At 45.4% G+C, this 26,302-nt stretch overlaps 1 protein-coding gene across 2 annotated transcripts in view; it reads left to right on the plus strand.

Moving 5' to 3' along the window:
- LOC147698962 (prolactin receptor-like) overlaps positions 1-26,302 on the plus strand; it is a 405,779-nt gene that overhangs the window by 253,755 nt on the left and 125,722 nt on the right. For both annotated transcript variants that reach the window (XM_086935546.1, XM_086935544.1), the window contains exon 2: positions 9,467-9,596. In XM_086935546.1, coding sequence (XP_086791672.1) covers positions 9,467-9,596 — 130 coding nt within the window. The remainder of the gene's footprint in view (positions 1-9,466; positions 9,597-26,302) is intronic.

A 26,302-nucleotide genomic window follows, 5' to 3' on the forward strand; every position in this document is an offset into this window, starting at 1 on the left:
ACGTTTGCGTTGGCGTTAACGTTGGCGTTGGCATTCGCGTTGGCATTGGCCCCCCTCCCCCTACGGCCCCTGGCCCTACGTCGTCTTTCATGACCTGCTGGAGCTGTTGGAGCTGAGCCGCTGTTGGGGGCGGAGGGAAATCTGCATTTACATAGTCCGGTGCGGGCTCCTCTAGATAGGAGGAAATAAAAGCTTCGGAGGCTGTCGGCTTCTTTCTACGTGCTCTAAAGGGTACAGGTGGTGGCGTACGCGACCTACGGGATGTTTCTGAGGGGGTCACTCTAGCTAGTTCTTCTGAGAGGACGGGATAAATACCAGTAACGACGGCATTTCTTTCTCTATCAGCCTGTTCTGCCTTGACTCGTTCCCCCTCCTCCCGCAGTTCTTTTCCTTTGGCTTTTTCCGCTGCTTGTTTACTTCTCTCTGCTTGGTGGAATTCTTTCTCTGATCTCCTATGTGCTTCTTTGCGCCATAACTCAATGGCATCTTTCTGTGAAGGTCTTACTTTCCTTTTCCATAGCGCTTCCTCTACTTTCATAATGCATTCAGAATCCCATGTTCCCGAAATAGGCCATCTGTACTTCTCCTCTAAATCCTTTGTGTAATCTACCCATAGTTCTAAAAACAATACGGCATCTAGCCCGTGTTTATTATACATGTAATGACCAGGTGTGTCTCTAGGCGGGATGTTAACTGGCTCTTCTAATATACCTTTCCTGGTCCCTATCTGACGTAATTTCGAAAACCGTGGCATGTTGAAACCAACGTAATGAACACAATACACACAAAAATACTCTGACTGAAACAATCAATCACACTAAAACATTACAACACTAAAACAAATACAGTTTGACTAGATACATGTACTTGAAAACAGTTAACTTTATGCACTGGAATACAGTACAACCATACCGGTCTCGTAAAGAGACACGTCTTTACCGTGCCCACCGAAATGGACCCGTCTTTACCGTGCTCGTATGAACGGGCACGTCTTTACCGAGCTCAAATAAATGAACCCGTCTTGAACTTTATGCGTTCCCCATAGTGGTACTCACCGGGAAGCAGAACTTGAAGGCCTCAGAAACTTGATACTGCCTGCGCATGCGCCACGGAACAGGTGGACCTTCGGAAACCTCGGACCTTGCTCTCTCACGGCTTGGGCTCTGGTTGGGATGATCCGCGATCCTCACCGCCTCGTGTGGATGCCTGGTCGCAGTCCGTCCTCCTCGTGGGCCTGAGGGAGTAAGCAGGAAGTCCTGCTGGCGTGTACACTTTGAAGTCCGTCACGGCTGTAGAAGGGGGCAAGGGCTGGACCTACATCTCCGGCGCGTGGGGAAGGGGATTTGTCCCTGTTCGGGCGCCAGAATATGTGGTAAATAAAGTATTACCCTGTCATAATTTCTATACTTAAACAAAGGATCATGCATATAATGAGAGGCAGAGTCCGTGGTGTCCGATTCAAAAGGGCTTTATTTCAGTAACTCGAGTTCAGGGAGAATCGGGTTCCATCACCACTAAGGTTCAGGAAGGGTCTTCTGAACTTTATTCACAGAGTACAATATTTATACATTTAATCTTGTACATGGGGAGGAGCGCTCCAGGCAGAGCAAGAGGAAGAGAGAGATAAGAGCATGTGGGCGTGCATGAAGGCGTACACGGGGGCGTTCACTTGAGGAGTCATAGGTGAGTCATAGGTGGGTGGATGCATGGAGGGCGTCGCATGGCCAGCTGGAACCTTTGCCCTACTTGTGTGCGCAACTTGGTCATGACGTGCAACTAACGTGTAACTGGGGGGAAGCTAGGGGGAGCTGACTTTCGATCTAGTAGAGAGGCCTTCAGTGTCAGGACGACCTGCACGTCTTGTATTATCTGATATCTTGGTTCCGGGGATGTATTATCTGAAGTAAAGGTCGCTCAAGCAAAGGTTGCTCATCACCAAGAGCCGGTGTGGGCATATATTTCATATATTTCTTTGTTCATTGCGTGGGGGCTTTTGGGCTTTCTATGGATGCGAGCACTGCAAATCACTTAAATGGAGACAGAAAGGCTAGGCCCTATCTCAGCAGACGGGTTCTGTTTACCTTCTTCACTAGGCAGGAATGTGATTCTGTAGAGCAAGCAGATAACTGTGTGCAAAATACTGTCTTGGCACCCCGGGCTGGGCCCCTCTCGGCTGAGCCAGAAGTATGTGAGAGGTCAGGGATACGTAGCTGCAGCCCTCAGAGTGTCTGGAGGCATGAAAACCTTAATTCGGGTCCTGGCTCAGGCTGAGCCACAAAATGGGTTCATCTCGATATATTAAACGTGCACAATGCAAATACATGGGTAACATAGGCCTCAATGCAGAATTAACGTTTCTTTCAGTGGAGACTTGGTAACTAACATCCTAAAGTGGGACGGAAATGCAGAGGCATTATTATTACGGACATGAGAGGGAAAATGCATGGATGACATGCAAGTACACTAAACGTGGGGTACACGCAGGGGACACATTGGCCATGTAAAATTTCTATTTCCTCAAGTGGAGCAAGGACAATATTGCCAAACTTACTGACACACGAGTTGAGTTCTTCAAAAACGTTTATGCCATTAGGTTTGATGAAGATGATTCTGATTTCACTTTTGGTCCTGGTTTTGATATTATAAATTTCCCGAATGAATCTAGTGATAATTCTGGGGAAGCTATGCTTGCTCCATCTTTAAACTGTTCAAGCTCTGTTTTACCACTCCATTCTTCATTTGAGGTTGGAGCTGCACGCAATCAGCTGGTTTGTAGGTTCCCTATCAAATTGCATGGCTATGATTGCATGACAACAGCTTCAACACTCAACCGACGCACGCCACGACCGAACCACCGCCCCCCACCACCACCCTCCGTGCCTGGACCCCGATCAGCACCGAAGACACCGTCCGCACGATGAACTCCATCCACTCCGGATCTCCGACCGACCCCTGCCCTCACCACGTCTTCAACAAGGCCGACGCTGTCATCGCACCCCACCTGCGGGACATCATCAACACCTCCTTCGACACCGCTACCTTCCCGGAGAGCTGGAAGCACGCCGAACTCAGCGCTCTACTAAAGAAGCCATCAGCCGACCCCACCGACCTCAAGAACTACCGCCCCATCTCGCTGCTCCCGTTTACTGCAAAAGTCATCGAGAAGACCGTCAACAAGCAGCTGGCCGCCTTCCTCGAGACGAACGGATCCCTCGACTTCTCGCAGTCTGGGTTCCGGGGCAACCACAGCACCGAGACCGCCCTGATCGCAGCCACCGATGACATCCGAGCCCTGCTCGACAACGGAGAAACAGCGGCCCTCATCCTCCTAGACCTCTCCGCGGCTTTCGACACTGTCTGCCACGTACCCTAGTGCAGCGCCTCAGCAACGTCGGAATCCAGGAGAAGGCACTGGAGTGGATCATCTCCTTCCTCGCCGGAAGGACACAGAGAGTCCGCCTCCCCCGTTCAGATCAGAAGCCACCAAAGTCATCTGCGGCGTTCCTCAAGGCTCCTCGCTCAGCCCAACCCTCTTCAACGTCTACATGAGCCCCCTCGCAGCCATCGCACGCCAACACAACCTCAACATCATCTCCTACGCCGACGACACCCAGCTGATCCTCTCCCTCACCAATGACCCCGCCACCGCCAGAGCCAACCTACACGAAGGGATGACAGACGTAGCCAAGTGGATGATGAACAGCCGCCTGAAACTGAACTCGGACAAGACGGAAGTCCTCATCCTGGGATCTTCACCCTCTGCCTGGGACGACTCCTGGTGGCCCCCCGCCCTGGGCAGCGCACCCAAACCAACAGACCACGCACGCAACCTGGGCTTCATCCTGGACTCCTCCCTCTCCATGACCAGACAAATCAACGCCGTCTCCTCGTCATGCTTCAACATCCTGCGCATGCTATGTAAGATCTTCCGGTGGATCCCCACCGAGACCAGGAAGACGGTCACCCAGGCCCTCGTCACCAGCCGTCTGGACTACGGCAACTCCCTCTACGCCGGTACCACCGCCAAACTCCAGAAGAGACTCCAGCGGATCCAGAACGCCTCAGCACGACTCATCCTGGACATCCCCCGTCGCAGCCACATCTCCGGACACCTGAGAGACCTGCACTGGCTCCCGGTCAACAAGAGAATCACCTTCCGTCTCCTCACCCACGCACACAAAGCCCTACACAACCAAGGCCTAGGATACCTCAACAGCCGCCTCAACTTCTACGCTCCCACACGCCAGCTTCGATCGACCGGCCACGCCCTCGCCGCCGTCCCCCGCTTCCGAAGAGCCACCAGAGGGGGAAGGTCCTTCTCCTACCTGGCCACCAAGACTTGGAACTCCCTCCCGACCCACCTTCGCCTGACCCAGGACCACCTCGCCTTCAGGAAGCAGCTCAAGACCTGGCTGTTCGAGCAGTAGCGGACCCCCCCCCCCCTCCCCTAGCGCCTTGAGACCCTCCGGGTGAGTAGTGCGCTATATAAATGCTTTGATTGATTGATTGATATGATTTGTATTCGTTTTCTTGTGAGTTTTTTGTGTTTCATGGGAGAGGGGTATGTGGCAAGTTGTTTATTGTTTCTTTAACCTTTAGAATGTTTTCCTGGAATTCCTATTATGTCATGTCATGTTCTACTCTCGCCCTGGCAGTTGCTTCTTGCCGTGCAGCTGCTTCTGCCGTGGGCTCCTTTCTGTATTGCCTACTCGCTTTATTCTAATAAAACCCACTTGAATTTAAAGTGATGCCTCTGCGAGTTCCCTGTCTCCAACCCCACTACAAGAACGTGAAGAGCTCCTCTGCCTAATGACACTGTGTAATGAAGAAGGTCCACTCAGGAAGGTTGTAATTCAAGACGTTTTATTCCATGAAGATAACAGGTAGTAAGGTACAGGACATCATGTAGATAAGTAGTAAATCAGAGCCCCACCAGGAGCTGCCTGTCAGCTGCTCAGCCCATGCCCAACTGTCACTCTGCCTCTCGCAGTCCCAACATTCCGAGGCATCATCAAACTCCAACATTCCAATGAGTCAGAGCACAGGCACTGGCTGAGCAGGGAAGGTAAACACCTTACAATGAATATGCAGGATACTACACACTGCTACACTCCGTTTTGAATCATGCGCAGTAAGCTTGTACTTGAAGAAGGGCACATTTTGTGGACTTCCACGCTCAAATAAATCTCATTACATCTGTATTTTGGGACAGAGCAATTGTGTGCACTGAACAATTATCTCAATTTTGCCATCAATATGGAATATTTCAGTGGAGTAAAAGGCTGCAGTCCATAAAATACCGTGCTGAACATGGTGTACTAGTTCTTAGTTTTATTGCTCAGAATTAATGGTAGGATAGTCCATATCGTTAGATGAAGAAATTTGTATTCACAAGTGAGTAGATGTATCCATCTGTTAGGAATTAGCAGGTGTAATTCAGTATTGCTTCCAGTGTATACACCACTCGCCAACATGACTTAAAAGCACTCCCGCTTTGTTAAATAGATTAAAGGATCGAATCGACTAATTTTGCAAAGCGATCCTATTACACGGGCTTTCATACAACAATGCAGAAACTGATTTTGGGGGGAATTGAAACCCCAGACTCATATTTACGTGCAGTCTAAAGGGTGTTTTTTTTCCAAAAGCACATTTGATACGCGGCAATGCCAAGGAGCAGGTGGGCACGGTCGTGGCATGGGAGATCTGGATATCAAAATCAAAGCAGAGCTTAGCCAGAATTAGGCATGACTCATTGGGTAACCTGTGGCTGAAATTGATAAGCAGCATGTACAGAAAACCACATCAGATGTGGACGAAGCCAGATGGGTGGGAACACACTTAAAGTTAGGCCCGGTGTTTATTCTCTTTCAGCGCAGGGCATGCCAGGTAAACCACATTAGCAATGAAACCGTGGATTCTTATTAGGGGTAGGGCAACCAGATCTTGAGAACCAAAAACCGGGACATTTTGGAAAATAGAAGGACTACAATTTTTCATCCACGCAATGGCGCAGAATGACAGCTCTCATCAACATAAGATCACAGAAGATGCATTAAGAAAATAAAATGACATTTCTACAACCAACATCATACCTATTAATTAAATTGCTTACTTATAACAGCTGCTAACTAGCACAGTTTTAGAACACCCACAAAGTTCCTTTCACTATTTTCAGTCCACCCCTTCTAAAAACCGATACACGAGCCAAAATTTGCAAAATCTGCCGGGACAGCTGGTGAAAACAGGGATTGTCCTGGCAAATCCGGGACGCCTGGTCACCCTAATTAGGGGTGGCAGCTGCTTGCCCTGGTATGCCCTTTCTTACCGCTGGCACTGCCCTGGCGACTGTCGAAGTGTCTTACGTCAAACAAGATATTTCTGCTCATAGCATGCTTCGTCTGTTATAGGCCCCCCCACACATTGAAGTAGGACAGTGAAGTGGACTCAACCGTGAAGGTAATTCTTTGATATTGAATTATACAGAACAATGCGGAGGTTCAGATGTAATTTTACATTATCAATGGATATATCCAAACATGTCTTTTAATGTCAGCGTACCCTTCATATAATTAAAAATGAGTAGTAAAAAAGGATTAGTTGACTCATTGTTGTCACCACAGAACTATTTTTGACAGCAAATGATTTTTTATTACATCAGTGGTACCCTAGAAAAAAAAAGGAAATATCTTGTTTGATGTAGGACACTTTTAGGGACCTACGGTTGAGCTTCTACAGTGACTAAATACATAGCCAAGTATCTTTGTGTGAAGTATAGGTTTATATAGGAGGACATACTTGGGTTTTGTTATGGTGCTCAGACTGCCCTATTGACCCCTGGCCCCAGGGTCAAGAAGGCAGCTCTACTACTCACTGGCTGCCCAGCACTCCATTGCTTCCTCGCTGCAGGATCTACAAGCCATTACACATTCATACAGACCCACATACTTTGCACTTTTGCTTGAATTTCCGAGCACACAATCACTGCACTTTATTTTAGCAGTAGACAAGGTAACAGGATAGCAAGGATCTGCTCGGTCCGAGTGGGGTATGCAAATACTCCCTGTGGAATTATGAGATCCACCTGGAGGGTCCGGGATCCCACAGCCCTCCCGCCATCCCATAAGCACCCCAGCAGGACTCTACTCCTCTCATATGGAAGTGACCCTCAGCCCAACCATCTAACCTCATTACAGAGTGGACCCTTGAAATGAGGGCTCTAAGCCTTTCATAAACACTTCCAGAGACTTATGTAAAGCGCTTCTCGACTGTTTGCAGAGCCAGATCTGGAGGCCGGACCTTCTCATACATCCGCCCACTAAAGTGTGGAATAACCTTCCGCAAAACATCAGAGTCTCCTCCTCTCTTCTTGATTTCTGCATGAAACCGAAGACCTGGCTCCTTCAATAGACTTGCCTTCCCGCTCTAGGTGAGGCTAGAATCTCACCTGCCCAGCACCAGGATACCCTCCCAGATGATGGTGTGCTATACAAATACTCACAAATTTTTTGCGCTTGGATTGGCAAACTACAGAGCCTTGACCTTGGAGGCGCATGAGCTTCATGAGTCAGAACATAAATGCAGAGTTTCAGGTCCTGAGCATGACCAGTCCCCCAGAACTTCTGCATTTGACCCATCAGAACAAGGTACAAGGCTGAAGGGAAGCTTAGGAAAGAGCATGCAAGCTGCTTGGGATGTAAACCCGACCAGAGCTCTTCAGAGGACAATGAGACGGAGTTTATATAGGTGACATCTGCTGCTGCTTCTTCCCGCCACTGGAAAGCATTAAAACTCAATTTCTGTGCTTCATACTGAGAGTATAGCTGGCTTCTAATGACTCTCAGTTTGTGCAGATGGTGGACTTAGTCACAGCCCGCAATCAGACTGAGAGCAACACCCCGTTTGGCAAAGGACCGTATCGCATCAAACGAAAAATAGTCCTCAGCTAGACCAGAAACTGTATCTGTACGTGTCATGTGTTGGTCCATCATTGTTCACAACGAGGGTACCAACTAAGATGTTAGCCCTTGAAGCAGATGTCATCACTACCCTTTCATTAATTGAGAAGTATGTGTTGTTTTGTGAGACCATTCTCTATAATTTTCATCTTTTTGATTAGGACCCACAAATATTTGATGCAATTTCTTATATTTCCTGATGAAGACTGTGGTCTGTTTGACAGGGAGGCAAAAACAATATTGTTGACTTGTGAGCTGGGATACTAACAATCTCAGGGCGCTCCTCAATTTATATCAGGGATGGGTAAATTCTAAACTAAATCTAATTGCGGTGCATCTAGAGGAGGGGCAAGTATCCAACACCCCCAATTTTCTGTTGCACACAGAAATGAGTTGAGTGCTCAGAGGTATATTACAATATTGTTGACATTTCTCCTTTTTTGACCTTTATTAGAAAAAATAATTTTGTTCAAAGGAGATATTCATTTATCCAAAGACTTTTATATATATATTGCATTCTATTTATTTTCGTCATACGTCGCAATGTATTACACACTCTGGTAACATAAAGGTTTCACTGGGATTTGAACAATGGTATGAGTGCCAGATTGATAACGTGAATAATATCCTTATAATGTATAGCAGGGGAATATGTGACGTTACAATGCCACATATTACTTCGTGGCAGGTAAGAACGCGGACGTTACATCGTACGCATTGTTACGGCGCATGGCATTACAACGCAAGTCGTTTCTCCGACTTGCACTAGATGGCGCGCTGGACTTATGGATAATATAAATTACTATTCCTACTCCAGTTAGCGCAGCAGCAGGGAATGTGTTGGACTTAAAATCCAACTCATTCCCTGGTGTGCAACGCCATCTTGTGCAAGTCGTTGAAACGACTTGCGATGTAATGCCATGCGTGGTAACAACCTTGGACGATGTAACCTCCACATTGTTACCAACGCGCGTGGTACTGACAGCGTTGTAAACACTGTCTCTCATAGCATGGGATACTTTATCTCTATATTGCTTTGCATACAAGGGTTGAAGGTGAGTTGGACAAACATGTATAAATAGACATGACCTTCTGTGGGAAAGTGTAAGGACATTGAAAATATCCCAAGTCTCAACAACAGAAGTCTTCTTGGTGCTTAGTGAGGAAGGGGAGACACAATACTTGCAAGCAACAGCTACAGACAGATGATTTAGCAGTTGTTTACATGTGATTGGATAATGTGAGGACAGCATTCTCCACACTGTAGAGGACTAGGCAATAAGGGGTGTCTTCAAGCACTAGAATGCCAAGCAATTAATAAAGTAATAAAAAGTCTAAGCCGTGCTTGGCTCGCCTCAATTGTGGTACTGTCTCTAAAACCAGAGAGAGCAGCTACAACATATTTTTACTGACCATGTGTCCATGCTGTCCATAATGTCCATAAACTACAGGAAACAATGGATGCTAAGGTGATTTCTTGACTAACCAATCCCTTTTTCACATTTCAGGACCTTCCTTAAAGCCGCCATCCATCAGACGTTGCCGTTCGGTCAACCAGGAGACCTTCTCCTGCTGGTGGAGCATTGATGGGGATGGACAATCGTGCAGTGCCAACTACACCCTTACCTACACAGTGGGGTAAGGACATTTATGAGATACACTGGTTCACTGGACATGTGCCAAAGAGGCAGATCTTGGAGAGTGTGGGCAGAATGCCCACTTCATGGTCACAGATCTCTCCAGAAAAGCTGTCACAGGGACTTTGTCCCAGGTTTGTCTCTGTTTTGGACTATCCTTTGCCTCTCTCCTTGTTTAGAAATGAAGATCAACAGGGCTGGATTTTGACATATTTGCCCTGGAGCAAATGAGATGCCTGTAGCATCTGAAATTTACATCTCGTATTGACAGTGGTATGCCCTAGAGCAAATATGAGCATTTTTTTTAGTAAATCCACGATTTTGGCTTACAAGATGTTTGCAGTAAAAAATATATATGTATATGCACACACAAAAAAGAAGCCAAGAACTCTGGGTAGTTCACAAGTTTAGGTGGAAGGCAGCTCCTGTATAGAGCACCCTCAACACAAGCAACACTCTAAATTAAAATTAAATTAAAGTGGTGTTTTGCTCTTTCAAAATTATAAGTAAAATTTCAATGAATATGACATGACTTGCTACTGTTTTCTGAATTACTTTGGGAATTTGCTCAATGAAATAAGCTCATACATAGCATGATGAATTTTGAAAAATTGAGCACAGTTATAGACCTGGTATTGATTTTGACTCGTGCAATGAAATTGCGTATCAATGCATGTTATTATCTGACTTTAATTCATACAATAATGTTATTATTTTTGTTATGAAATTAAAGGAATGACTTATGACTGATGATCCAGTCGACACGAGGATCAGTGTGTTACTTATAATTTTGAAAGAGCAAAACAACACTTTAAGATGGCAGCGATCACTGAAGCCTGTGATGTTGCCAGTCTGCTTTTTTTTCTATGATCGTAAAATGCAATGAGATACATGTGATTGTGTATATAATCATGACATAATTGTTAAGGGATGAAAAGTGGAAAAAGGCGCAAGCCGAAACGCGTCCTGTTTGTTTTGTGACTCAGTAAATAAACCCGAGTTTTTTCACCTTCCAACCGAGTGCGGTCTCTTCACTTTTTTGGGGTTTTTGAGCTGAAAATTGATAGATCTATATATATATATATATATATATATATTGTCGATCCAGGTTGTCCACCTCTTGAGTAGCACACGAGCAGCAGCTTAATATATATATTACCTACTGGCGGTCGCCAGTAGGTAGTTATAGTTAGGATCCATGTGGAAAAAGAATGACCGTTTTAAAAAAAAGTAGCTGTTTCAAAAAAAAAAAAATTCTTTTTGTTGTTTTATTTTTATTTTATTTAAGTACCTACATGTAGGTACCAATGCAGAGTCTTACATTTAATGTACACCGTCTCCTCTGTAGATATCTTGCATGCTGTTATAGAAGTTATTGTGGTATATGGAATTCATACCATAGTGTGTCAGGAAAGCAGAAACAGATATTTTAAGCAATCCCTGAGAAGTCCTAAGGGATCATGGGTAATCTATTCTGTTCCCTTATGATGAAAAAGAGATGTAAAATACACATTGGAGATAATATAGTGGGAGAAAGGTAGTTACTATGAGTAAACTTACCATGTAACACAAAAAAGTTGCTTAGTATACTATAAGTCTCACTTTATAATATAAACATTTTGGTACTACTTCATGAATTACATATAAAAATGAATAATGTCTCAAACAATTTTTAATTATTAAATATAAATTTATTCTTCTGATTCTTTTTCAAAATTTAATAAAACTTCTAACATAATATCATCCGAAATTTCCTCATAATCATTAGTACATGATTCGTTTTGTTCCAAAGATTCTAGTAACTGTTGGTCGAAAGAGTCATCCATGAAATTAAATTCATCTTTTTGTTCTTCTGGATTTTCCACCTTTACTTCAAAAGAAATAACAGTAGATTGTTTTTCTCCTTTCATTTTTTTGCTGTAAATTACATAAAAAATAAATATATCAGTAGAGTTAGGGCACTGTTGGGTTTAAGGTTAGACAGGTACTTTTGAGTTTTTAACAGTGAAGTAATTTTTGGGCAGTGTATGGTTTCAGGCAGGAAGTAGAATTATTAAAAAGTGCATGTGATGAAGCCTAAGTAAATTCATAATTATACCAGAGAAGCCTAACTCAATCCATAACTATAACAGAGAAGCCTATCTCAATCTATAACTATTACAGAGGGATAGTATATAACTATCAGAAAACGTTTTCCCAAATTAACTTAAAGTGCACAACATAGTTCCCCTTCCAAATTAACAACTTACCTTTGTGAAAGTAGTTCACTACTTTTCTCTCACCCTACCTCACCCCTGTTTCCTTACTCTGCTTCCCTCACTTATTCTTATCCTCCATGTTTACTTCTCTTTTCCTTACTTTCCTACCTCATTCAACTTCTTTCAGTGCCCCTGCTCACCCACACTCCCTCACTTACCTTTTTTTCTGGTTCACTTAGTCCCTTTCTGTCACTCCTTCCTTTAGTCTCTCTGTTCTTTCTCTATGTCACTCCCCATGTCTTACCCTTATTCACTTTTATCCACCCTCTTTTACCCCTCTTTACTTACACTCACTGCTCTTTTCTTTCCCTCCGTCACCGCGGTTCCTTTTCTCTGGTTCCGTCACTACCCGTCATTCCCCATCCTTTACTCTCCTTCCTTTTACTTTCATCACCCATTCACATTCTCCCAGAACCTCTGCTTTAGTCTTCTTCCTCTTTCTTCTCTTCTTTTGCTCCCTTATTCATTTTCCTTTTCTCAGTTACATCCTCTTATACCTTTTCTCTGTTTTACTATCTATTACACAGTCCCTCTTTGTTTCTCCCTCTAGCTCTCTTTCTCTTTACACCACTCTCTCTGTCCCCATTCCTCATGCTCACTCCTTCATTATTTATTTATTTATTTATTTATTTTTGGTGCGCTGACGGGACGTGCCCCGGTACGCGCACCGGGGCACTCACCGGTACGCGCACCGGGAGCGCACCAGGGTGAAACATAAAAAATATATATATATACTTTAAAAAAAAGTATTACATTAATATGCAATATAGGATTCATTTTTAGAAAAAAAATACCTTTCTTAGCTATAGACATTTGCTAATAAATAACCTTAAAAATTCACTAAAAAACACATAGGTATGAGGCCCTATATAAAATTAGGAATTAGCATTTAAAAAACCTATGAAATTCACTGAAAAAACCATAGGTTTCACACACGTTATAGTTAGGAATTAGCATTTAAAAAACCTTTGAAATTCACTGAAAAAACCATAGGTTTCACACCAGTTATAGTTAGGAATTCGCATTTAAAAAAACCTAGTAAATTCACTGAAAAAACCATAGGTTTCACACCAGTTATAGTTAGCTGGAAATTTTACCGACATAAAACCATTGAAATTCCACGTTATAGTTAGTTGGACTCACTATAACTTGCGCGCCTGCAATGCACTGCTGATGACGTCACATATTACATCACTCATGACATGGTCAGTGACATCACTCATGACATCACTGATGACACCATCCTTGTGACAGAGTCAGAGACCTCCTTTCAGTGTAATGTAACCCTTGAAACACATATTCAAAAATAGAAACTAAAATTTTCAAAAAAATGGAGATACCCATACCAGTTACAACAACCAATTCAGTAATACCACCATCTATATACACATCCACTCATTCACCAACAGTTCTATATAGTTACTCATACATATATTCACTAATCATATGTAGTGATACACCTATGTTCGAGGCATGTGGGCTGCTGAATTCATATCTGTGCATAGATCGCCGCCTAGTGTTGGGTCCGGATGATTGCACATTGTTGTCCTGGAAGAGTCTTCGAAGTATCACGAGATAGGTGGCTCCTCCCCTGGACTACAGTGCGCATGGGCATGGACTCCATCCTCAGATTGTTTTTTTCCGCCATTGGGTTCGGATGTCTTTAATTCCCTCTTGTCGGAATCGATAGAAAAACTTTCTTGAGACCAAAAGGTCTTTAGTCTATACGTCGGTATTGTCTTGCGTTCGGCTTCACTTCTTCTAGCTCGGCTCGGAGCCGGTTTCTGTACTTCCGCGTGCTCTCGGCGCGGAAGGCCTAGTCGACGCTCCTGACTTATCGACCATCCATCATGGACCGAAGTCCATTCAAGAGATGTCCGGTCTGTAACTCGAAGTACCCACACATCGACGTCCACCCGGTGTGCAACAAGTGTCTGTCGCCGGACCAGGATGAGGCCAAGTGTATGGCCTGTTCACGATTCAGGTCCAAGAAGACACTCAAGCTCCGACGAGCTGCGCACCTGGAGGCCCAGCAATCTGCTCCGGCGCCTACGGACATTTTTGATGCTGGGGATGTCGAGGAAGAATATATCCAGGACGTTTCGGAATCGAACCCCGCATCGGACGTCGAAAGACTACGACGCTGATGCTGAGGTGTTCGAAAGCGAAGAAGTCGTCGAGGAGGTAGGAGACGACGACGGTGCCCTCGGGGCCATGGAGGATAGCTCGGACGAGGAGCTCCCTCAAACTGACTCTGGGGCCGTGCCTATCTATAAGGCCCAGGTCGAGGGATCGCCTTCGGGCCTTACCCAAGACCTTGATATGGGTTCCACGGCCCCGCCATCGGGCCCGGCCACAGACATTGTTACCGAGCCACTCCCGGTCAAAACGAAACCGAAAGTGAAACCTACGGTCTCGACGCCAGATACTGCGCAGGTGCAAGTATCGAAACCGAAAGTGCGCATCGCATTGGTCGGATCGAAAACTTCTGAGGCCTCGGCGCCGAAAAAGCCGAAGATGGCTGTCGAGCCGAAAAACCAAGTCAAGGGCGCCGAGACAAAGTCTGCCGCGCCGAAGACTAACGTGAAGGTGGTCGATACTGGCGCGTCAGCGCCGGCAAGGGCCTTGTCGACCCGAGGAAGGCTGTCGACGACCCGAATAAAACTCTCGGCGACCCGAAGAAGCGACCCGATGACCCGAAGGTCCTCTCTGCCCCGCGTCCACACGACAAGGCCAAGGGTGCTGCGCCCCGAGAGTCGACTCCGAAGGTGGCCTCAAAGGACTCGACTCCAAAAGTGGCCTCAAAGGACTCCGCTGAATCAGCGCGTCCATCTGCCGCATTCACCAAAAAGGTCACGGACTCCCTGCAACGCATCAGGGACGGCACGGCGGCGGTCGAGCCGAAGGACCCTCCGCCTGCGAAGCCTGTGGAGAAACCGGTTAAGGCGTCCACGCCGATCCTCTTTACCTTGCCGCCTAAGACGGCGCAAAGGCTTTCGCTCCTAAGCCAGGGGCCGGCGTGCCCGAGAAGGTCTCCTCAGCGCCGGAGGCGTCGTCGGTGGTCCACGGCCGCGACCTCGACACCCTTCGGAGGATGAGCGTCAAGAACACTTCATCGAAGCCGAAACGGGCAGGCTTTCCCTTCTGAAGCGGAAAATCACCCCAGAACCCCAACTGGAGTCTTACAAGATCCCTCTCAAGAAGAAGAAGGACTCTGCTTGCTCTCCTGTCTTGGTGGAACCCCTTTCACCACAGACTCATGATGTGTCGCCCATTTACTCCGATGTGGACGCTGGTGAGGGTGATGAGGAGGATGAATACAGTTATCCAGTCTATACAGACCCTGAGGATACAAATGAGCCCTGGGCAGCTAGTGGTGACCCTGGGGATCCTCATTCAGGACAAGACCCTCAACTCTTTTCTGCTAAGACTTCACCTACTGAAGACTCTGCTGCTTTTAATGCCCTCATTGAACGGGCTGCTAACAATCACAATGTCCAGCTGCATGCTGACCCTGTGGATGTGGATTTCCTCTTTGACACTTTTTCAGTATCGGAAAAGACTGTGAAAACTCTGCCTATGCTAAAAGGTGTTTTAAAGCATGCTGCTGAGGTCTTTAAGGAACCTACCAGGGCGAGGGTGATAAACCCTAGGATTGACAAGAAATACAAGGCGGCACCTACTGATCCTACCTACATTAAAGGACAGTTGCCTCTGGACTCCCTTGTCGTCTCGAATGCCCGGAAGAGGGCCAATTCTCAGACTACGGGTGATGCTCCTCCCCCAGACAAAGAATCCAAGGTCTTTGAGGCTTCGGGGAAGAGGGTAGCAGCACAGGCAGCCAGCATATGGCGCATCTCTAACACACAGGCGCTCCTAGCGCGCTATGACAGGGCGCACTACGATACACTAGAGACCCTGTTGCAACACCTGCCTGATCAATACAAAGAAGGGGCTGAGATGCTAATTCAAGAGGGGAAGCTAATCTCCAACGCTTCCATTAAGTGCGCTCTGGACGCAGCCGATACCGCTGCCAGAGCTATAAACACCAGTGTTATGCTTCGGAGACATGCCTGGCTGAGAATCTCTGGATTTAAGCCAGACATCCAAACCACCATCCTGAACCAAACGGTTAACCCAGATCACCTGTTTGGACCAGAGGTTGACACCACCCTAGAAAAAATGAAAAAGGACACTGACACTGCAAAATCCATGGGTGCCTTGCAGTCCCAGCAGTTTCGGGGTGGGTCCTTTCGTCGCTCCAACACTAGAGGCGTCTCAAGGGGTCAGCTTTCCCAATCCACGCAATACTACAAGGGCAACACCCAGACTACTTATGCCAACAAGAGTCGAGGTGGATATCGCGGCAACAGCGCCAAGGGCAGAGGACGTGGCAACAACAGCTCCAGGTCCTCTACCACCAGCAAACAGTGACGCCTTGTCACTGCCCCCCGACCACACAACACCGGTCGGGGGGAGACTCCAGCAGTTCCTGCCCGTCTGGAAGTCCATCACCACGGACAGGTGGGTCAGAAAACTTATCCAATACGGTTATTGTCTGGAGTTAACGTCCACTCCACCCAACATGCCCCCAAAACACCGTCCTATGTCGGACGAGCACTTGCACTTATTGCAGCAGGAGGTCGCAGTCATGCTGCAAAAAGGGGCAATAGAGCTCGTGCCTATGCACGAGAGAGGCACAGGGGTCTACTCCCTGTACTTCCTGATACCAAAGAAGGACGGGTCCCTCAGACCCATCCTGGACCTCAGGCCACTCAACTTCTACATCCTGTCGGAGCACTTCCATATGCTGACCCTGCAGCAAGTGCTCCCGTTGCTCAGGCAGGGGGATTTTCTCGCAACTTTAGACTTAAAGGATGCGTACTTTCACATTCCACTGCACCTTTCACACAGGAAATACCTCAGGTTCACCATCCAAAACCAGCACTACCAATTCAAGGTTTTGCCTTTCGGTGTCACCACGGCACCCAGGGTGTTCACAAAGTGCCTGGCGACAGTGGCGGCACATCTCAGGAGACAAAACATCCACGTCTACCCCTATCTGGACGACTGGCTCATCCAAGCGAAGTCAGCCCAGCAGTGTGCCGCCCACATGTCACACACCATTCACCTCCTGCACGATCTGGGATTCTCACTGAATTACCCAAAATCCCACCTCCAGCCCGCCCACATAGGGCAGTATCTGGGTGCGACCATAAACACTCTGGCGGCCACAGCACAGCCGAATTCAGTGAGAGTCAGCAGCATTCAATCGCTGATCCAAAAATTAAGGCCTCAACACTCACTTCCAGCAAGAGTGTTCATGCAGTTGATAGGCATGATGGCCTCCTGCATTTCCATAGTCCCGCACGCAAGACTACATATGCGCCCGCTTCAGGAGTGCTTAGCACGTCAGTGGACTCAGGCTCACGGGCAGTTGAAAGACCTAGTGTTGGTGAGCGGTCGGGCATACAACTCTCTGCATTGGTGGAATCCACGAAACCTTTGCAAGGGCCGACCGTTCCAAGAGCCTGTGCCACAGATTATCCTGACGTCGGACTCTTCTCTCCAGGGATGGGGAGCACATGTACTCCATTACACTGTGCAGGGACTATGGACACAACAGCAGAGGAAGATGCACATCAATGTTCTGGAACTGATGGCGATCTTCATGGCACTGAAAGCCTTCAAAGTACATCTGTGCAACAAGGTCGTGTTGATCTGGACGGACAACATGACGGCAATGTACTACATTCAAAAGCAGGGAGGGACACACTCTCCGCAGTTGTCTCATGTGGCTCAGAGCATGTGGAAGTGGGCCATTCAGAGGAACATCTTCCTCATGGCAGAGCACCTCCCGGGCAGGGACAATCAGATGGCGGACCTGCTCAGCAGGCACAGCCACCAAATGCACGAGTGGGAGATACATCCATCAGTTCTCCATCCGTACTTCCGAAGGTGGGGTCATCCAGAGATCGACCTCTTCGCCACAAGGGAGAACGCAAAATGCCAAAGCTTCGCCGCCAGGTTCCCACACCCACAGTCGCAGGGCAATGCAATATGGATGAACTGGTCAGGCAAATTTGCGTACGCTTTTCCCCCAGCACCTCTGATACCGCTGGTGGCACGCAAGCTCAGGCAGCACTCGATGACCCTCATCCTGGTTGCTCCAACGTGGGCTCGCCAACCATGGTACACCACGTTTCTGGAACTGTCCGTGGTACCGCATCAGAGGCTACGTCTCACACCCAGCCTTCTGACGCAGAGCCATGGCGACATTCAGCATCCAGATCCGCAACAGCTCAACCTGGCGATCTGGCTCCTGAAGTCCTAGAGTTTGGCTACCTGCACTTGCCTTCTGACTGTATGGACCTCATTCGGGAGGCAAGGAAGCCCACCACCAGAGCATGCTATGCGGCAAAATGGAAGCGGTTTGTAATTTATTGTGCAGACCACAACATTAACCCGCTAGATGCTTCTATTCAGAATATCATCTGTTACCTTTTCCATCTGTACAAATGTAATCTGGCATATGCTTCCATTCGCATTCATCTATCTGCAATGGCCGCTTATCTCCAGAATAGGCAGCACCTCTTCCTCTTCAGGGTGCCTGCCATTAAGGCTTTTCTGGAAAGACTCAAACGAGTCATTCCACCGCAGACTCCACCAGCTCCGGAGTGGAACCTCAATGTGGTCCTCACCAGGCTGATGGGTCCTCCCTTTGAACCACTGCATTCCTGCGAGATTCAGTTCTTAACGTGGAAAGTGGCTTTCCTCATAGCAATTACATCGCTACGGAGGGTTAGTGAATTACAAGCCCTTACTATCCAAGAGCCATTTATTCAAATTCACTCCAACAGGGTAGTGCTTCGCACTAACCCTAAATTTCTTCCCAAGGTTGTGTCTCAATTCCATATCAACCAGACTATTGAGTTACCTGTTTTCTTTCAAAATCCCGAGTCATTGGCGGAGCGGATGCTCCACACCCTTGACGTCAAAAGGGCCCTGATGTATTACATCGATAGGACCAAGGATTTCAGGAAAACTAAGCAACTCTTTGTCGCCTTTGCACCACACAACAAAGGTAACCCTATTTCCAAGGCTGGTATTGCTCGGTGGATCGTTAAATGTATCCAGATCTGCTATCTGAAAGCAAAACGTACCCTTACCATTCCACCAAGAGCCCACTCCACCAGAAAGTTGGGGGCCTCTATGGCATTCCTTGGAAACATTCCTTTGGAAGACATATGTAGAGCAGCCACATGGTCTACCACACACACATTTACAAAGCATTACTGTGTTGATGTGCACTCCAAACAGCAAGCAGCTGTAGGGCAGGCTGTTCTCAAAACACTTTTCCAAACTGCTGCAGCTGGCACGGGCGGCCGCCGCTAATGGAGGGACTGCTATGTATTCTATGCACAGATATGAATTCAGCAGCCCACATGCCTCGAACCGAATATGCTACTTACCAGTATGCATCTGTTCTTGGCATGTAGGGCTGCTGACATTCATATCGCCCGCCCTCCTCCCCGGCGCCTGTAGCAGCTGCAGAATTCACATATACTTCTAGCATGGTCATCATTCACTGAGTTTCACTCCATCTTGGCCACAATGGCTAAAAACAATCTGAGGATGGAGTCGATGCCCATGCGCACTGTAGTCCAGGGGAGGAGCCACCTATCTCGTGATACTTCGAAGACTCTTTCAGGACAACAATGTGCAATCATCCGAACCCAACACTAGGCGGCGATCTATGCACAGATATGAATGTCAGCAGCCCTACATGCCAAGAACAGATGCATACTGGTAAGTAGCATATTCGACATCCTGTTACACACCGACAGTCATCCAAAAGTTACTCACACACATACTCAGACATGCAAATAAACTATTGAACATCCATTAATTTGCATATACGGCTATACACACACTACCACCTTACTTCTAAGGAAACTTACACATACCTACTCTCTTAAACAATCACTTATAGAAACACATAATTATTTAAACAGGAATTCTTTCAACATCTCACTCTCACATATACTCACTTATGTACATCAATACTCACATATACTAGATTAAAACATATGTAGTTACTGATAAAGACTCTAGTGAGACAGTCATTCACTCACTAACACACACATATACCCACTCATCCACCCATACAGTCCTGCACATATGCTGTCTTCAAAACACATACAAACAGTGAGTCAGTCATTGATGCATCTATGTGATAAGTAATACCCCCACCAAACCATACAAACACTCATACTGATACTAAAAAAAATCTAATAACCCATATACCTACACATATACCTACTCACCAACCCATGCAGCCACTTATACACAAAGTGAAACACTAATACATATATATAAATATTTAAACATTACTCACTAATGTATGTATTCACTAAGATACACTTTATAAGCCAGTTAACCAATCAATATTGTATTAAAAAAACATCCATTTACACCCTTATTTAAACATTTATTCTTCCATCGACCTTTACATATACATATATAAAATATATTTATTTTTCAGAAAGACATACATTCACTGGATTGTGTCATCAGTGATGTCATGAGTGATGTCACTGACCATGTCATGAGTGATGTAAAATGTGACGTCATCAGCAGTGCATTGCAGGCGCGCAAGTTATAGTGATGAGTCCAACTAACTATAACGTGGAATTTCAATGGTTTTATGTCAGTAAAATTTCCAGCTAACTATAACTGGTGTGAAACCTATGGTTTTTTCAGTGAATTTACTAGGTTTATTTAAATGCTAATTCCTAACTATAACTGGTGTGAAACCTATGGTTTTTTCAGTGAATTTCAAAGGTTTTTTTAAATGCTAATTCCTAACTATAACTGGTGTGAATTCTATGGTTTTTTCAGTGAATATATATATATATATATATATATTCAATCACCTCCTGGAAGTCCTGAGCATACAGAAAAAGCCAGAGTCGAAGCCCCAATACTGTGCAGACGGGTTTATTAGGCACAAGGAATACTACCCAACGCGTTTCGAAGTCAGCCGACTTCTTGCTCACGGGTCCAGGTCTGTTCCATTACCATTCCATTTAAAGTGATACATTCACATAATTGTTGCGTGCATGTGACTAATTGACATAAACAAAATACTCACAATGTTACAAAGTTGCGAGTTTTAACCAAGTGGTTTGTTACATTATTGCAGAGGTAATTATTAATGACACCATAATCTCACATGTTAAATCACATGTTTATGCATCAATTTAAATTTTGAAAACTCAGTTTTTAGAATAGTTCAAATGCTGGTTATTGTTACCAAAATTATTTAAACGGAAATTAAAAGTCACAAAATTGTGCCCCAGTGTATAAATGCCACGCCCTGTGTGGGACTGCTCCAATGAGACTATGGGATACGCATTGTGGGAGTTGAAGTGCATTTATTTCAGTCAAACATTTCAGCGTACTTATCACTGCATCCGTTTAAGGGTCCTGAATGAACCCCCCACCAGCAGATTCCGCCAGGGCGTGGCATTTAAAGGATGTAAAGGACGCAAGGGAGTGAGTGCAGTACGTTCCTGTTATGCTGTGCCTTTGATAAAGATTTAATTCGAAACGCGTCAGGCCGTTGACAGGCTGCAACAATCTAACTGCCAAGCGGATGCTGCTCATACCTTGAGGAAGGCTGGTAACCTTCTTGGACACTCGTGTGCTACTCATGGGCTTACCAGCGTTTTGAATATGAAAGCGGCTGCCCGGCCGCGAGCAAGCACCACCCCGGATAAAGAGAAAGGGGGCCACGAGGACTAGATTCACTAACCTCAATGTGGAGTTTCTTAACAGGATTGAGGGCGGAATCTGCTGGTGGGGGGTTCATTCAGGACCCTTAAACGGATGCAGTGATAAGTACGCTGAAATGTTTGACTGAAATAAATGCACTTCAATTCCCACAATGCGTATCCCATAGTCTCATTGGAGCAGTCCCACACAGGGCGTGGCATTTAAAGGATGTAAAGGACGCAAGGGAGTGAGTGCAGTACGTTCCTGTTATGCTGTGCCTTTGATAAAGATTTAATTCGAAACGCGTCAGGCCGTTGACAGGCTGCAACAATCTAACTGCCAAGCGGATGCTGCTCATACCTTGAGGAAGGCTGGTAACCTTCTTGGACACTCGTGTGCTACTCATGGGCTTACCAGCGTTTTGAATGTGTATATATATATATATATATATATATATACGAAAGGGTTCCCCCTAACTCCACTGAAAACACAAAAGACTCGCACTCCAGGGTCCGTGTAGGAAACGTTTATTGGCGACGAGTTTCGACCAAGCGGTGTTCTTCGATAGCCAACCAAAGAAACATTACAATCACCATTTTAAAGTGCACCACAGGAATAGTGAAAATAGACATAGGACCACATCCCAAAAGCAAACTACAAATCCTGTAGGAACTACAAATGAGTAGAAGAAAGACTCTATAGTGCAATTGTTAACCTGGTTCTGTGCTTAAATTAAATTATAATTCACATTTCATTATTCAAATTGCATTGTATGTAATCCTTAATGAATTAAATTAATTACATAAATAAATTAACTTCACAATCTGGCTAAGTGGCCGATCTTATTAAATCAAAAGCACTGCATGTATTCATCCATAGATTTGCACATAATTAGAGTCAAACCAGCATAAATTTAGGCCAAGTGGCATCATATCGTCTCTTGGCAGGTACAAAAATATAACATGCATATAAATCCACAATCCTCATTAATAAAGAGGAAGAAAGACAAGATGTTCGTTCTGGCCCAGTGGCCAATTGGTCTAAAAGTAGGGCATTCTCCCTAGCTGAGGCGCTAGTGCTGCACAGGAGCTTTGTATGTGAATGTTTAATCGTCTTGCCAAGAGATATCTTCAGAGATTTCTATGTACTGGGAGGTGGGGCTGGGTCACGGGGAGTGAGGGGATAGAGGGGGAGTGAAGCCAATCCTCAGATATGGCTTTGATAAAACAAATAGTGCTAAAATGGGTCTTTTAACACTGTGATTAGTGCAAGAAGTGAACCCTATACTATCTATGGACAGCCTATTCAGACCTACGCCAAGAAATATAGTCGTGGGTGTGATTGTGTAGTTAAAAAGGTGGGATACAGGTTGTGTGCACAAGGGGAAAGGGTAAATATTACCGCAAGTGAGATGGTGATAGGTTGTTTGCAGAGTGCAAACTGCCACACGTGCAGGACCAGGTGGATTGTTTCGAAGTCATATGTCTAAGCTATACTGTGAAGCTCCTAACTCCACAGCTATCATCAGAGAGGGCCCTCTCCAATGGAATAGTGTGCGTTGGACATAGCAAACACAACAGCTGGAAATTGAAGCAAGGAGAGGTACAGGTGCAGAGATAAGGTAAGGTAATTCCAGGGCCTAACATAAGGTCTTCAGCCAATGTGAACATGTAATTCCTCATCCTCGTTCATGCCAAAGTGGTTTCTTGAATCCAGACAGATGATGTATTGAGATTCAAGCACCCGGAGGCTCAATAAGGCGCTGCTAAAATTGTCCTACAATCGACATGAGCAACTTAACCCACTGGAGGGTAACAAACTTTGAATGAAGAACTGCATTAACCAGCGTGCAATAGAACAGTGAACTATTCAAATGGCACACCGGAGGCCAATTAAGTTTTCCTGAAGCACAGAGAGTGAAAAGCAGCCACAAATTTGAAGCTGCTCATGGAGGCCTCTGAGGAAAGGCAAAGGATTCCCTGAAACACATCAGGCGGGGGACTTTAATCGGGATGTGAAGCTGAATGTTTCTTTTAAATAAAGGGTTCACCTACCTGCTATGGAGTGTGTGTATATATATGTATATATATATATATATATATATATATATATATATATATATATATATATATATATATATATATATAGGCATGCAAACGTCTTAGCAGTCACGCAGAAAAATGACGAAGCGAACCCAGGAATTGGTGCTGGTTATTTTATTCTGCTCTCCACCACACCACCATTACGCGTTTCGGCCGACCACGGCCTTGTTCACATGACCAATATATATATATTATATATATTTGCTGCTCGTCTCGATTCCCCATGTCCGGAATTTTGTAAAGCAGGCATGGACCACGTTTCTGTGCACTATTCGTTTATTTTCTGTAGTCAGACATGACGCGTTTCGGTCCCTCCCGGACCTTGATCACATGTGTATATATATATACATATACATACACAGAGAGAGAGAGAGATACCATCCAGTAATGTGAGTAGCACCAACCTCTGATCACTGTGTTTGAAGGGTAATCTGTAATAACTTTTGCCAGAGTTCTGTGCGGACTGTGAGTAGTGCTGGCCATTCAAACGGTGTGCAGCTGGACACGGTCACACCTTTCCACTAGACCTAGCAGATACCAAGGTAAAACGCTGCACTTTGTTACATGGTTTCACATGTTCACTAAGAGATCAGCCAAGTTATGAAATTGTTAAACTTACCCAAGTACTCTGTAAAAAAACATTGGTAAAGCCAATAGGTCTCTCGTTTGCCAATACTGCACAGAAATGACGTCAGCACTGTTGCCGGTCACGTTATTCTGCCTGTTATCACTATGCATACACGAGCCTACAGAATGACATGGACCCCACTTTTCAATTTTTTTTATTGACTATACTTCGAGTGGTAAATAAAAAAATTAAAAATTTCAGGGCGAAAGAGCAATATAAAAATAAAAGAAGGACAGCACGGATAGGGGATAATGGAGGAGTAGGTGGGGGAAGAGTGGATTCGCTTCACACAAGGAAGAGAGCAACACAAGGTGAAGCGCATGATAGAGAGAACAACATGGAACACGGGGTGTTTGGTGGTGAAAGAAGCACATGAGAGAGCATCGCTTGAAGAAGCAAGCAACACAAGGGACAGCAGAAATGCCCAAAGGAGAGAGCTATGTAGTGCTTGAAGCAAGGTTTGTGGGTAGAAGCACACAAGAGATAGCAAGCAGCACAGGAGGGAGAGAGCAACACAGAACGCAGGGGACAAGTATTTGGCCGGGGAGAAGCACACAAGCGAGAGAGCTGAAAAGCAAATGCCCCCACATGGAGTATCAAATCATAAAGATAAAAGTAGTTCTTTAAAAGTGAGCCGTGGAAGCATACATTTCAGGCAGGCAGAAGGATGGTAGAGAGGTTATAGTCATCCAGGGCGGGACAAACACATGAAGAGGGAGGGAAGTCATCAAATAAGAAGCAAACAAATGAGTGACAATAAAGCCAACCAATGGTAATCAATAGGTGGGCTGTAAACCCGCTTTAAGTTCACAATTGGTCTTGCACAGACAGACAGCTTGAACGGTTGTTAGGCGAGACCTAAAAATGACAAACTATACTTGAAGAGAAAGTGAAGTAAACGTATGTGATTGTAATTTAAGAGCAATGAGAGACTGCACGAATTTTTACAGTGTTTTTGGCACACAGTCTTTAAGATCGGAATGGAAAATAACATGTCTACTTAATGCATATTATGCATAGTGTATTGTATGTGCGTAACTGTATGTTTACAATTATAGAAGTAATGATCTTGTATTTAGGACACAAACATCTACATGGTTTTGGCTGTTAATAAAAGTTGTTGTTTACAACCGAACTCACTAGTTCTCAGTGGTCCTCATGGCATCAGCAGTAGGAAAGTTTGAATTTTTGAGTAATTAAACATACAGCAGGTGAGCATAAACCATTGAACTATTTTATCTGTAAGTTCCACAAGGATCCAAGCCCATGAAAACATTGATCTAGTTTACTGGGATTTTAACCTGTTACCAGCAGGTTACTTGCAGTGCTTTGCAGGGGGCACATGTACCCTCTGAAGTATTTTATGATGATTTAAACTTCTGAGAAGTAGATTACATCTAGCACACTCCTTTCTTTCTGGGCTTAGCCTTTTATTTTCCCCTGTTGCAGTATCAAGGCTATATCAACGTGGGTAGAATTACAAATAAATAACAGGATGCATTAGCCACCTACGACACCTTTCCGCTGTTACAATTCAAGACATGCTGGGTGCAAATAGGTCACTGCTGCCGCCGCCTTTACATCCAAAGCTTTTTTTGCCAGAGGTTACACTTGGCCAGCTGAGAAGGCTTGCAAGATAGCTCAGTGGGTTATTGCCTCTATAGCAGTAATCTGACTCCGCATACCATCTTTCTAGCATGGATGGGAGTATAACAGGACAGTAACAAATAGGCTTGTTAATAATAGCGCTACTAAAGTGAAAGACTGGAACAAACACAATGTAGAAGGCATTGTAAGGAAGACCGGTTGTGCCGAGTGCATATGCTTCAAATCCTGGAATAAATGTCCTAATATGGTATTGGTTTTTTAGGTCTCGGCTGACCCAGCGCATGCGCTGGCCTAACGAGACTTTTAGTGTGTGGGTTTTCTAATTGCTGCCACA

The sequence above is a fragment of the Lissotriton vulgaris genome, chromosome 8 (genome assembly GCF_964263255.1).
Source record: "Lissotriton vulgaris chromosome 8, aLisVul1.2, whole genome shotgun sequence".
Taxonomy (NCBI): Eukaryota; Metazoa; Chordata; class Amphibia; order Caudata; family Salamandridae; genus Lissotriton; species Lissotriton vulgaris.